The sequence below is a fragment of the Mercenaria mercenaria genome, chromosome 8 (assembly GCF_021730395.1).
Source record: "Mercenaria mercenaria strain notata chromosome 8, MADL_Memer_1, whole genome shotgun sequence".
NCBI lineage: Eukaryota > Metazoa > Mollusca > Bivalvia > Venerida > Veneridae > Mercenaria > Mercenaria mercenaria.
In genome coordinates this window covers 26,090,103-26,105,333 of record NC_069368.1, presented here as the reverse complement: position 1 = coordinate 26,105,333, position 15,231 = coordinate 26,090,103, and the positions used below count along the sequence as shown (strand labels likewise).

The following is a 15,231-nucleotide window of genomic DNA, read 5'->3' as shown; positions in this document are numbered from 1 at the left end:
AATTATTCCCCCTTTTTACTTAGAATTTTAGGTTAAAGTTTTGATGCACTTTCACTCTGTCTCTGTTATTACTGAATGGATTTGATTCAGACTTAAAATAGTTGTTCAACATCATCACCCACACTATAGGACACAAGCTGCATAACTCTGGCACCAGTATTTAATGAATTATGCCCCTTTTTGCTTAGGATATACTTATATAGTGTTTTGATACATTTTATCTTTACCTCTCTTATTACTTTAAGTTGATATTTTTGACATAGACTCAGGCTATTGTGCAATATCTTCATCCACAATTGGAGTCATTAAACACTCCAGCGACAGCTCTAGTTTCCTCAGATGTGCCCAGTTTCACTATCCAGCATCGAAATAGTCGAGCGCGCTGTCTCCTGTGACAGCTCTTGTTTTTCACCCGGTGACAAATGCGCCAAGCATAGAACTGTGACAGCATTACACTGGCTGGGCTCCAGCACTATTAATTGCTTTCAAATATTGTTCAAAGAAGAATTTTGGAGGATGAATTTTAAAAGTAGTAAGAGAATGTCATGGTAGAACTTCATTATAAAATACTAGGGAGAAAATTAGTAAGTTGCCTGATATTTCATTAGGTTGAACAATGGAACTGTTTTCTGAGGCCAGTGGTTTGAGCCATAGACTAACTTCATTTTTCCAAACCTGTGACATGGTTTAAATCAATTTTCATTTCAGAAGACCATCATGTTGTGAGTCCATTTATGAGACAGCTTATGAAAGAGGAACATAATGCTAAACAATTGAATAATGAAACAAATGACAATAGTCAAAGCACTGAGAGGACTGATAGTGCTACTGGTGAAAATTTAAATTCTGAAAGTAAAACTGTTCAAAATGATAGATTGTGTACTGGAAATTTATCAGTAAATAATTCTGAAAACAAACATGTAACTTGTGATAATCTTGTGACTGAAAGACAAGATAAAAATAGCTGTGATAGTAGTAATAAAGATGTTAGTGAGGGATCAAAACAGGAGGGGTCGGAAGGAGCTTGTGGGGCAAGTGGGGATGGAAAGAAGGAAACATCAAAGAAAAAGGCAAAAAAGCCTTCAAAAGAGGAGAGGTTAGGTAAGAATGTTAGGAATTTGGATTATCTGAGATCATGATAATGGTTTTATTTAGTTTAGTTTATGCTAATTTTTTTAGTTCAATTGTGATGAAAGCTTCAAGCTTATTTGAACCACTTAAAAAAAACTAATCCTAGTGTCATATGACAAAGCATGGTTCATGACACAAGTGGAGCTTGAACTCGCAATCTTCCTGGTTTAGTGGCTGAAACCTTAACTACTAGACTATCCCTCCCCTTTTATGGTTTTGTGTCAGTTAAAGTTAGTATGTTTCACATGGCAAGTATTTAGGATTGCATCTTTTCCATGGGGTTTATTCATTTCGAGTTTATTAGCTTTGTAATGGATTCTTCAAATATTAAATTCAGTTCTTTTGTAATTTGCCCTTTTACTTGATTTTGCTGAAACTATATAAAAGTCAAATGTTATGTGTGGAAAAGTTAGACCAGTCTAGTGATTTCAGCAGTTCACAAGTTATTCTTCTTAGTCATTTAGTTGTAAAATCAAGTAAATCCAGGTCTCAGAGACCATCTGTTTTCATCATTGCACTAAAGCTTAAGGTAGTTCTGCGCGTTTGAAGTGATGGTGTAACGTCATTTCTCCGGAAAACTTGAGTAAAGCCTGGATTCGGAGTACGGAAATGAAACTCATTTTATGAATTTATCACAACCTGTGAGTAAATTTATTACAATGGCACTGTTGCTATATATTAAAGTCAAAATATGGTATTAAAACATAAGACACATTAAGTAATTCAAAATAATGTCTTAAAATTAGGCTGAAATGTCCGGTTCACTTTAATCATGGTCAAATATCTTAAAAATAAGCACACGGACCTATACATTTTATTTCATCAAATTACAGGCAATGTCTTTATTCACAACTGTGAGAAGTTTCATCAGAATCTACATTGTAGAAAAATGTCTATACACGAAAATGTTATGAAAGTTCTGATTTTCCAAGAGACTTCCATTATGAAATATTGCATGAGGTCCGTATTTTTCAAATCAGTCTAGCATAAAATCAAGCACACGACCCTATCTTTTTATGCCCCCGAAGGGAGGCATATAGTTTTTAAACCGTCTGTCAGTCTGTCCGCAATTTTCGTGTCCGGTCCATATCTTTGTCATCGATGGATGGATTTTCAAATAACTTGGCATGAATGTGTACCACAGTAAGACGACATGTCACGCGCAAGACCCAGGTCCGTAGCTCAAAGGTCAAGGTCACACTTAGATGTTAAAGGTCATTTTTCATGATAGTGCATTCGTGTCCGGTCCATATCTTTGTCATCCATGGATGGATTTTCAAATAACTTGGCATGAATGTGTACCACAGTAAGACGACGTGTCGCACGCAAGACCCAGATCCGTACCTCAAAGGTCAAGGTCACAGACGTTAAAGGTCATTTTTCATGATAGTGCATTCGTGTCCGGTCCATATCTTTGTCATCCATGGATGGATTTTCAAATAACTTGGCATGAATGTGTACCACAGTAAGACGACGTGTCACGCGCAAGACCCAGGTCCGTAGCTCAAAGGTCAAGGTCACTCTTAGACGTTAAAGGTCATATTTCATGATAGTGCATTGATGGGCGTGTCCGGTCCATATCTTTGTCATTCATGCATGGATTTTAAAATTATTGGGCATGAATGTGTACCACAGTAAGACGACGTGTCGCGCGCAAGACCCAGGTCCGTAGGTCAAAGATCCTAAACTATAACATCGGCCATAACTATTCATTCAAAGTGCCATTGGGGGCATGTGTCATCCTATGGAGACAGCTCTTGTTTATTTGCTGAATTTTCTAGGTATATTCTGAAGTTTTGAAAAATCAGAGTTTAATCAAATTCTACATTGTAGAAAAAAATTTGATCCAAACATGCAGAACTACCTTAAATTGATATATTATATAAGCAGAAGAATACAAAATGTTTAATTTGACTAAGTTTGTTGATTGTAATATAAAACATATAGTCTGTTGTGTAAAAATAACTTCATTAATATTTGTGCAAAATAAAATCAATTACATTGAAGACTTAATTCTAAATTTCAGACTCGAGTAACTTTTTCAGTATTTGAAAAAGCGCGGAACAAGTAATAATTTCTAGTAATAAGAAGCATTTTAAAGACGCAGCTTTAAGATAAAACAAAATCAAAATGATTGTTTTTTAACTCATTCAGACTCACTGTTACCAGCAGAGGATATGGCCTTGTTTGAAGCACTTGGAAATGAAGATCCAGGGGGTGAATCCTTCGAGAAATTGTTTGAAAAATTTGCACACATGAAAGGTAAAACGTTTCTTCTACTGTGAGACAATTTATATTGGTGTTATTGATAAGACCAGGAAATTCCTTAGCCAGTCCGCTAAGTTCAATAGGGAGAGCACAGATCTACAGATCATTGGGTTGTGAGTTGTTTCTCGGGCTTAGATTACGTTCTCTATGATGATTTGATAAAATGACATTCTGGCTGAAATCATTCGTCCTCCACCTCTGATTTATGTGGGGAAGTTGGCAGTTACTGGCAAAATAGGTTTGTACTGGTACAGAACCCAGAAATACTGGTTATGTTAACTGCCCACTGTTACATAACAAAAATGGTGTTCTTCCCTCCCATTAAAGGCTTTCAACACCTAAAAACAAAATCAAATATCGCAGTAGTTCAACAATACATTAACCTGAATTTTTCAGAAAGCCTCAGAAAAGAATTCTCTGTGATTTTTGACATTATTCAATTTTATTTCAGAAAAAGCCAACTGTCTTCCACCACAAGAAAGGAAAAAATATGCTGAAAATGTGAGTAGAAAACTATTTTGATATATAGTTTACAATGCAGTTAACATTCAGTGACTTCCCGCAGTTGAATTAGCATACATGTATACAAGTAAAAATGTTGATGTCAATTTGCTACTGTCTCCTTATTGCTTAAAAATTACATAAGTGATCGCCCTTGGTTTTAGCAAAAATTGGTATATAGCAACTTAATTTTACAAATATTCAGGTGAGTGATATAGTGCCATCATAATATATTTTATGGTTGAATTTCATTCTGTTTCTTTTTTTTTGTATTTAATAGGTTGCTATAGCTTTCTGGAGAGCTATTGGAGGGGACGAAGATGAAATAGGTGACCTCGATAGTGACTGACAAAGTTCTGCTGCTTTCACAACATTGTCCATTGAGCAAAAACTTGTTTGAATTATAGGAACTTTTTATCAGATTGTTTCATTACAAAATGTCATTGAGCAGGAGTGGTGGTCTGATTATTTAAGTGTAGGCGGCTTAGCATGGAGACAGGTCCAAGTTTGAACTACATCAGATCAGAAAACATATGCAAGTTATCACAGAAACACAGCTGTTGGTGTTGAAAGTTTACCTATTTCACGAGGGCTTAATTTTTGCTATATTCGCGAGGCCCTACATCTTGCAAAAAAAATTCTCTCATAAATATTCATTAGACATATAATTCTTATTCAACTGAAGCAGGGTACCATTTTTACAATTTCCCAATTATTAAACCTCGCGAATATACTCAAAATTTCAAATTTGCGAAATTGTAACCCAGCAAAAATACGTGCTTTTACAGTAGATATTCTTTATGGTTTATTTCCTTTTACAGCCGATTGTTTTATTCATTTATTTATGCAGTATGTGAAATAAAAACTGTACATCCTGTCTAAATGCTATTTATTTATTGGAAATGTTTAAAATTTCTTTCAACATTTAAGACACTATAGGAAATTTGTATTCTAGCATGATTCAAATTTTATATTTAGCGATAAACAATGGTTTTTTTACGGATGGTGAGAGGACATGATGTCAAAATGCTGCATGACATACGGTTCATTACTACTTTATGTAAAGTTTCATGAAAATCCTTCAAGGGGTTTTGGAGATACAGAGCACGCACAAAATGGAAAACTTAAACCTTTGACCTCGAGTTGTGAGCTTGACCTTGAGCCAACATGGCTGACTCAGGAGTTCTGCACATCATCTTGATGAGGTGACCATTTGACTAGAGTATCATGAAAATCCTTCAAGGGGTTTAGGAGATACAGGGCGGACACGAAATGGAAGGCTCAACCCTTTGACCTTGAGTTGTGACCTTGACCTTGAGCCAACATGACTGACTCTTGAATTCTTCACACCGTCTTGATGAGGTGATCATTTGACCAAAGTTTTATGAAAATCCTTCTAGGAGTTTATGAGACAGAGTGGACACAAAATGGAAGGCTCATACCTTTGATCTTGAGTTGTGACCTTGGCCTTGACCCAACATGGCTGACTCATGTGTTCTGCACATTGTCTTGATGAGGTGATCATTTGACCCAAATTTCATGAAAATCCTTCAAGGAGTCTACGAGATAGAAAGCGGACACAAAATGTTAAGGACAGACGGAAGGCCAGATGGAGACAATTCATATAACCCCCATCACTTGTGGCAGAGGATTAATGAATACATTCCCCACTACTAGGAATTCTTGCATACCAGACGGGGATTTCTGGTATTTTCATCGGTGCTGGAAAACTCCATCTTATACCCAGGGGTGTAAGATGACTCTCATGCTGTAAATGACGTATTACGTACTACATCTATGTAGAAGATTTATGTAGTAATTTATATTTTATTTCGTAAAACGCAATTAAAATCAAACACATTGATTTGTTCCGGACAGTATACCAGTATTTCTCCATTCAAAAAACGTTACTTTATCAAGAAAACATAACAAGATGGCCCTAGGTCGCTCACCTGTGTAACGCACCATAACAGTGTAAACATGTTTTACCTAGTGATTTCATGGAGACAAATATTCTGACCAATTTTCATTTAAGATTGGACCAAAAAATGCCTCTCAAATGTAAATAAGCATTTTCTTTGATCTGACCTAGTTTTTTTTAGCTCACCCGAGTTTTTCTGATCACTCGATGCCCGTCCTCTGTCTGTCGTCTGTCTGTCCGTCAACATTTAGCTTGTGTATGTGATAGAGGCTGTATTTTACCTTGATGAAATCTAGGAGGAATTCGAAAATGGGTCAACTGGGGTCAAAAACTAGGTCACTAGGTCAAATCAAAGAAAAACCTTGTGTATGCAATAGAGGCTGTATTTTTCAATTAATCTTCATGAATTTTGGTCAGAATGATTGCCTTGATAAAATCTAGGTCAAAGTTCGAATATGGGTCATCTGGGGTCAAAAAGTAGGTCATTAGGTCAAATCAAAGAAAAACCTTGTATATGCAATAGAGGCTGTATTTTTCGATTGATCTCCATGAAATTTGGTCAGAATGATTGCCTTGTTGAAATCTAGGTCAAATTTGAATATGGGTCATCCGGGGTCAAAAACTAGGTCAAATCAAAGGAAAACCTTGTGTATGCGATAGAGGCTGTTTTTTTTTCAAGTGATCTTCCTGAAAGTAAGTCAGAATGATTGCCTTGATGAAATCTAGGTAGAATTTGAATATGGGTCATCTGTAGTCAAAAAGTAGGTCACTAGGTTAAATCAAAGAAAAACCTCGTGTATGTGACAGAGGCTGTATTTTTTAAACTGATCTTCATGAAATTTTGTCAGAAACATGTTTACACTGTTATGGTGTATAATGGTGTGTTTCTCAGGTGAGCGACCTAGGGCCAACTTGGCCCTCTTGTTTTATCCCACATGACCCAGAGTTGAACTTGTTCAAAATTTGATGAAAACAAACATTCTGACAAAGTTTCAGCAAGATTGGAGCAAAAAAGTGGCCTCTAGAGTGTATACAAGCTTTTCTTATGATTTGACCTAATGACCTAGTTTTTTACCCCACATGACCCAGATTTGAAATCGTCCAAGACTTCATGATAAACATTTTGATCAAAATTTATGAAGATAGAATCAAAAATGTGCCCCCTAGGGTGTCGACAAGCTTATTCTTTGATTTGCCCTGATGACCTAGTTTTTGACCCCACGTGACCCAGTTAAAAATTCATACGATATTTCATGCAGACAAACATTCTGACCAAGTTTCATGCACATCAAATGAACAAGAGTGTTAACAAGCATTTCCTTTGATTTGACTGGCCTAGTTTTTGACCCAGTTTCAAACCTATTGGCCTAGGAATCATCAAGATAAACATTCTGACCAAGTTCCATGAAGATAGGGTCATAAATGTGGCCAAAAGAGTGTTAACAAGCTTTTCCATTGATTTGACCTGATGACCTAGTTTCTGACCCTTTATGACCCAGTTTCAAACTTGGCCTAGTTATCATCAAGATAAACATTCTGACCAAGTTTCATGAACATAGGGTCATAAATGGGGCCTCTAGGTTGTTAACAAGCTTTTCCTTTGATTTGACCTGATGACCTAGTTTTCGATCCGAAATGACCCAGTTTCAATCCAGGCCTAGAGATCATCAAGATAATCATTCTGTGATAGTTTGTATCAAATCAAAGAATAAATGAAACCTTTTCATGGCTGCATCGGCAAAATAGTAAATTTTGCCCCTTTCAGGAGCAATAACTCTAAAACCAATGATGGAATCTTGCCGGTTCATGTTGTGTGTAAGTGTGGTTAAAATCAAATATAAAATGTCACTTCTATCATGTTCACAAGGTAAAAACAAGGAGCTGCATTCAATAAACGCTTGATGCCCCCGGTGGCATCCTTGTCAATACAAAGCAACCAAAGTCCAAAACGAGGTCAGGTCAAACTGAGGTCTGATGTTTGAAGATGAGGAATGGTCACAGGTTACATCTGTATTAGTATCAATTCATTCTTGTAAGTGGTATTGATGCTAGACGAAACGGTCCCATTTGGTTAACCAAGAGATGGCCCATATAAAGCAAACTAAGTCCAAAACGAGGTCAAGGTCAAATTGAGGTCAGGTGATGTCTGAAGATGAGGAATGGTCACAGTTACATCTGCATTAGTATCAAGTCATTCTAATAAGGGGTATTGATGTTAGACAAAACGGTCCCATTTGGTTAACCTCGTACGGACGGATGGACAGGACAATCACTATATGCCTCCCGCATCAGTAGATGCCGGGGGCATAATTATGAAATTTTGGCTTTTTCAGGGGTCAATCAGGGGCCTTAACTCTAGAGCCTAAGATTGGATCTGACAGATTCATCATGGAATCCAAGATTTATTTTTGTAGAAGATATTTAGCAAGTTTGTATCAAATCAAACCAAAAATGAAGTCTCTATATGGCTGCAAAAACCCAAAATAGCAAATTTTGGCCCTTTAACAGTCAGGGGTGTAACTGTTTCAAGTTATTGCAGTTATAACCCATTTGAGTTACTGGTTAAACTTTCATAACTGGTTTCAGTTATCATGAAATACAAAGCCCTCCAGTGCCAATTCCTCATTTTGAATGAGACTAATGCAATTATTTCCTGAATCCTGGAACTTTTATCTTTCCAACTATGCAGTAACATTTTTTACGCAAGGCTGATAAAGTTTTACGCAAGGCTGATAAAGTTTTACGCAAAAGCTTTAAAGTTGTAAAACTCTTAATACCTCATTATTATCCCATTATGCTTATCAGGTCATGCTCAGACTAAAAGAGAATTTGATTAACCTCAGTTTGCTACTAATTTCACTTTAAAGGTCACTTTGTGAGAACAGCAAAAAGACTTTTTTTGAATAACTTACCTGAGTTAACTATATTTTATAACTAATACAGGTTATAAAATGCTTGAAAAAGTAACTGAAATAGGTTACATAACTTAAAACAGTTACACCCCTGACTGTTTAAGGGCCCATAACTCTGGAATCCATGACGGGATCTGGCCAGTTTATGAAAGGAACCGAGATATGCCAATACAAGTTGTGTGCAAATTTGATTAAAATTGATTGCAAAATGTGGTCTCTATTGTGTTCACAAGCCAAAAATGGCGAGTTCTGGCCCTTTAAGGGGCCATAACTCTGGAACTCATGATGGGATCTGGCCAGTTTTCAAAAGGAACCGAGATATTATGCCAATACAAATCATGTGCAAGTTTGATTTTAAGATAGCAAAATGTGGTCTCTATCGTGTTCACAAGCCAAAATTAGCAAATTTTGGCCCTTTAAGGGGCCATAACTCTGGAACCCATGATGGGATCTGGCCAGTTTTCGAAAGGAACTGAGATGTTATGCCAATACAAGTTGTGTGCAAGTTTGATTAAAGTTGATAACAAATGTGGTCTCTATTGTGTTCACAAGCCAAAAATAGCAAATTTTGGCCCTTTAAGGGGCAATAACTCTAGAACCCATGATGGGATCTGGCCAGTTTTCGAAAGGAATCGAGATATTATGCCAATACAAGTTTTGTGCAAGTTTGATTAAAATTGCTTGCAAAATGTTGTCTCTATCGTGTTCACAAGAAATTGTGGACGGACAGACAAAGGGCGATCACAAAAGCTCACTCTGTCACTACGGGACAGGTGAGCTAATGATAAAACAAAACTGTCACTAAACATTGTTATTTGTCTTTGAAACGTTATGACGTCTTTCCTGTTTATGGATGTTGATTTCCTGTGCTTTGTACACTGCAAGAAAATAGTTCTAGAAAGAAAGTTGTTCATTTGATTGTATTTTTACTAGAAAGAAAGTTGTTCATTTGATTGTATTTTTACTAGAAAGAAAGTTGTTCATTTGATTGTATTTTTACTAGAAAGAAAGTTGTTCATTTGATTGTATTTTTACTAGAAAGAAAGTTGTTCATTTGATTGTATTTTTACTAGAAAGAAAGTTGTTCGTTTGATTGTATTTTTACTTTTATTTCTTGAATATGGTATGCAAGAAAAAGATTCTATCATTGGCTATAGGAGAAGATAGGAATATCCGGCTCTCGGGTAACTGTTTACGCGGTAACTCGGCAGTGCAACTAGTTACCACCTTAAACAGTTACCCCTGAGCAGGATAATGCCATCTGCACCTACAACAGCGAAAGAATCTTATAGCCCTAGCCACTTGGCCTCAGAAGCCAATCACAATCAGCAAGGTCAATAAGCCAGTAAAATGTGTCAGGAAAAGCTTAGGCAGTTCTCTAAATCACAGGAATTTTATATTTCTTCTTACAGAATACAAACATTCTTGTCAATTATTTTCTTATTTTCTTAACATTTGTGTCCAGTGCCCTGGAACTTTCTTTTACCCATTTTGCAATATTTTTCTGAAAATCATTTTCATTTTTATCTTCTTCACTGGGATTTTTTCTACCAAAATGTTGCTTCCGATTCAAAAATGTACTTTGACGGTTTAGACCTTCTTTTCGATTTTCAGTCAATTCATCACGATTATGTGTAAAGTTTTGTGTTTTGTTTCTGCTTTTGTATACTGGCAGGTCACTCACATCAAGGTCTATATTGTCCTCATATTCATCGTAGAATAATTTTGTATCTTCATATTTATCTTGAGCTGTATGTTCCTTGTATCTTTCTTCTTGTATTTCCTCCTCATCTTTCATCTCCGATAGACCCGTCAACAATGCTACATAGTCCGGATCTTCAAACTCTATATACTTCAATTTTTTCTCCTTTTTAACAGTTTCTTTATCCTTCTCATAGTTGTCAAGTATTGCGCTAAATTCACCTTTTGTTTTCGGTCTCCGTTTCTCTGCTATGGTCTTCTGGGTAACCTGAAGGTAACTTGTTTCCGGTATCGGAAGAGTTAGTGAACCAGCAGCATTTTTCATCAAACTCAGTTTTTCACTTTCCACTATCGATCTGAAATGAATAATTTTTTTTTATATATTTGTATGGTTTCAGTACTAAGATTCTCAATATGTCACAATAATAAATCATTTTGAGGGTTTTTTTCGAAAAAGATCATGGTCCTAGATTGCTTATCTGAGCTTCACAGCTAAAAGTAACAATTTTTGGTACAGTCATCCGAAAAACACATATTTTTTTTAAAGTTTGTGGTCAGCCAAGTATGTGGATAGATGATGGACGTCCAAAGACCCTAAAAGTTCACCACTTTGAGCTCAAATGAATTAAAAAACAAGACATGTATAACAGTGTTTAGTGTACATTTCTACCAATGGCAGAATTAACTGACTTCAATAGCTATTCATCTTTTTTTAACTCAAAGACACGCCACAGAATAAATGAGTACTTGATTTATTAAAAGTTTAGAGCACATTCTTTTGTTTCTGCAGTATAACATAATTATTTATTTGTATTTAAAACTCTACTGAAAAGAGGATGACAGAAAAAACTTGGATATGGTTTTGAAAATTTATCAATCCAGGAGGGCCGAAACTATCCAACTTTTATCTTGCTGTATTATCCCCGTATTAGAAGAATTATTTTCATAAAGTTTAAGTGGGGAGGTAAAGTAGGTCACTATGTTGTTGCGGGTCTTTAATAGCAACAATTTTGAAATGACAATGTTATTTTCATAATAAAAATTAAATGACTGAACTTACAATTACAGTCACTAATTAATACCAAAGAGTAAAAAGACTGAACTTGTGTCATCTAAAAAAAATGCTACACAATGTGCCTATGAAAATTACCACAAACATCATCCTTCCTGTTTTATCTTTGTCTAAGTCAATAAAGAGCATGTGAATAGGAGTTTTTGTTCTTGTATTATACCTGAATTCTGGGTCAACAGTTCTGCCATTGATGAAATCTTGTTTTGCTTTTTTCAGTCGCAGCCAATTCATATAAACGCCTTTATCATATTCGTGTATATACTCTTCATCTAGTGGTATATGATTTTGCTTCAAAATCCTAATAACGCCATGTTTAGACACTGGAAAACTCTCAGCTAGCATATCAGGTGTCCAATATGCAGGATCAGTTTTGTTTAAGTATATAATCTGTAACCTTGCTGCCCAGGTCAGAAGTCTAGGCATCTTCTCTCCATAAAGTGCTCTCTCTTTCTTCTCGATGATTTTACGTTTTATATACTTTCTCTGCTGCAACTCAAGCTCCCTAGAAACATAAAATAGAAATCATATTTTGATTTAGTGCCCTTAGAACTATTGATAAAAATATATTAAAATATACTGAGTTTTCAATATTGTGTGCAGTCCAGAAAGCAATAACTTAACTGGTCCAGTATGTTACTCTAGTTACCTCCCCTAACAGCCTGTCCATGCATGGTCAAGAAAAACAGACTTATAGTGGTACATGATTTTTGTAGAAAAATACTAATAACATTAAAAAAACACCATTACTGGTATCATCTCTGACAGAAAATGAGGTCTTTTACCTGTAACTTTTTCATTTTTGCGAATTGTTATCAATGGTTGGTAGCAATAATAAAGCAGTTTAACATCTGCTGAAAAATTGACATGATTTAAACCTGTATTTAGTAAGCAAACGCACACGAAGGGAGGCCTTGAAAGGGGTATGTAAATTGGGACTGTATGAACGCTGACTGATGATAAATTCAACCACTTTGTCATTTACAAAATTTTCTCCATAGTACTATATTGAAACTTTCCCAGTTAAATGCTGCAACATTCATTCCGCCGGATCAAGTAATGAAAGTGACCCAATGTTAGGCTTTCACCTGTTGAGTTAGCATGCGCAAAAAATCATCCTCTCCCCCAGTAGTTTTGGATAATTTTTTTTAATCAAATAAATGCAAGTCATTTAATTATACAGAATATTTACCAATTTTGGGTTTGTTTACGCTAGTTGGTGTTGTAAATTGTTGCTATAAGATGACAATAACCGATTGCAATTGAATAATTCGAAGGTGGTCGACTTTATCATCTGAGATTATCATCAGTGCCAGTATCAATATAAACAAACAATCTGATAGAAAGTTTTTCATGACACATGTTTTTTATTTTTCTGCTGTCTGTTTCATTAAAACGAGATCTTATTTAGCGCCATATGATGTTGTTCAGATTTCCTCTATATGCCTTTCCAACAGGCAGGGCCTTTCATCCTTATATAACAGATGCCTATAAAAGGCCTCTTCCCAATCTAAAAATATACTATTTTTTCTTAACTGTGACAGAGATATTTCCCAAAACAGCAAAATGTAAGGTAAGATTTCCGAAAATCATGCAACAGATGGTTAAGATTTTGTTTACATTTTAGTTTTTCCAGAGGAAGTGTTTGTCTGGTATCGGTTTTTTGTCACACTATAGCCTAACCATGTGTGATGCATTACCAGTCTAACGTGTTATGTTCCATGGCCTGATTTAAGTCTGTGTTTCAGGGGAGATAAATTTGATTCGTCTTTCGGTGTTTACTTTCGATTGATTATTTTTCCCAAAATGGACAATCATTGAACAAAAATTTCCCGATTTGAAAGGCCAAGGCCTCTTCTCAATTTCCTGATGAAAAGCTCTGAATTAGGAGAGATCGCTGTGACGTCATGCGTTAACATCAGTTTATCTGGTGGTTGGCAAAACAAATGTTTTTTACACCGTTTGCATATTGAATCAGAATTTTTAATAACTTTTTTGCTCATTTATGGATTTTCAAAATTCAAAAAGATTTGAAATACTAACAATTTTCATATTTTTAAATCCAAATATCTGTTTTCAATGAATAACCGTTTTAAATGACATAATTTTAAAAGCAGCGTAGTGATGTTCACAACCTTTCGAAAAACAGTTGTAAGTTAAGCATTCATAATTAATCCATTTTATTTCCAAATAACAATTAAAAGTAATCAATAAATTGCTTGTTTTATAAGTTAATATAACCTTTCCTTTGATCAAAAAATTATTTAGGTAATTTGTGTTTTAAAAAAGTTTAGACTGTTAGAAAAACATCACGTACTGTTTACAAAAAACATGGACGATCAGCTTCTGTCCACCTGATCACTGTCTTATCAGTTCTAAAAATAGAAAATACACCGGATTTGTATACAAGCATGATCTCTCCTATTGCCGAGCTATAATTAGGTGCAAACTTTTTTTATAGCTCTTTAGCTAAATCAGCGTAACAGCGTATTTTATAATTTTATAATTCTTCAACAAAAATTAAATGAATTCTATGCAAATTTAAATATATGGATGAAGTGTACAGCTAAATTGTTCATTATTTTTAATACTTCTTTGCTGGCATTTTCTTTCTCTTTTCAAGCCCAGGCCTCGTCCCGATGGGATGGTTTATTTTTTCTTCAAGCCTGTCTTCCATGAACAGTTCATCATCAGCGTTTCCTACAGTCCCAGGGTAGGTCAATTTTCCAGATAAACATTTATGGAACAAATGAAAGTCTCTGAAACAGCTGATACGTCCAATTACTCTATTTATGTGCAAAATACTGTATTGCATGTTGACTGTCAATTTTGCCGGAAGTAATCAAAATTATTTGACTGGTTTACTATTTGAAGCCCACGTTGGATTATTCCAATCAAGTTGGTTTTGGTACAGTCAAAAAACATGTCAGCCTCCATGAACTGATGAAATTTTGATTTTCTTAATTTTGGTAGTTCTTTTTGTTTGTAACAGCAATACATTTTCGAAAAGTTATACATTGAAATTTGATGGTCAGTTCTAATGATACTTTTGTGTTAGTTTCCTAAAAGTTTTTGCTTAAGGTTAAAAACATATGTTTTCGCGAGAGTCCGAGTGTGGAAAATGTGTATCCCTGTTTCTCGTATTCTCAGGGTTTCTCATATTCTCGTTTTTTACCTTAAAGGTGTCAAATAATTTAATGTTGTTTCAAAGACAGACGTCCGGAAAGTCGTCGGTCCAACGGACATGACTGGAACATTTTGATGCGGTCCTCGGTTTCTTAATCCGGATGGGGTCCGACTGACCTGCATTTATTATACCCCGAGAACTGTAACATCTCGGACAACATATCAAAATGACGTCGCTAACATAATTATGCTGGGGCAGAACCGGGAAAGAAACATAAATTAACGCCTAACAGTCGTAGTGAAAGGAAACAAATGTACGAAAATAAGAGAGTTGACCGAACATTTAACGAGAAATGGACTAAAAATCACCCCGGCTTGTATATGATGGAGAAAAGCAACGTATGCGGTACACTGACATTTTCTTCGGTCCGGCATATTTTTTCTGGTCTGGCAGATTTCTAAGCATTGCTGGACCAAATGTCCTGCCATTTTTTCCAACTTTCCTGAAGTCTGCAAAACTGAGCTGAGCATACCAACGACTCCCCTAGGTGGTGAAGACATTATAAACCTGATCTGTCCTCAGTGACTGTGAGACTTGCCGT

General features: G+C 35.6%; 2 protein-coding genes across 3 annotated transcripts in view; one reads left to right on the top strand and one right to left on the bottom strand.

Annotated features, from left to right (window-relative positions):
- The window catches only part of LOC123522812 (alpha- and gamma-adaptin-binding protein p34-like), a 30,023-nt gene extending 25,247 nt beyond the window's left edge, over positions 1–4,776 (top strand). For both annotated transcript variants that reach the window (XM_053549605.1, XM_053549604.1), the window contains exons 6-9: positions 709–1,101; positions 3,286–3,393; positions 3,851–3,900; positions 4,181–4,776. In XM_053549605.1, the coding sequence (XP_053405580.1) occupies positions 709–1,101; positions 3,286–3,393; positions 3,851–3,900; positions 4,181–4,249 (620 nt within the window). In that variant the 3' untranslated portion in view covers positions 4,250–4,776. The remainder of the gene's footprint in view (positions 1–708; positions 1,102–3,285; positions 3,394–3,850; positions 3,901–4,180) is intronic.
- Positions 4,777–9,529: 4,753 nt separating this feature from the next.
- LOC123522814 (uncharacterized) lies at positions 9,530–14,362 on the bottom strand. Its single transcript, XM_045300245.2, has 3 exons — positions 14,095–14,362; positions 11,667–12,008; positions 9,530–10,790 (listed from the first exon to the last, which is right to left on the bottom strand). Exons 1-3 carry the CDS (start codon positions 14,316–14,318, stop codon positions 10,166–10,168), a joined length of 1,191 nt encoding a protein of 396 aa, XP_045156180.2. The 5' UTR covers positions 14,319–14,362; the 3' UTR covers positions 9,530–10,165.
- Between the last annotated feature and the right edge of the window lie 869 nt (positions 14,363–15,231).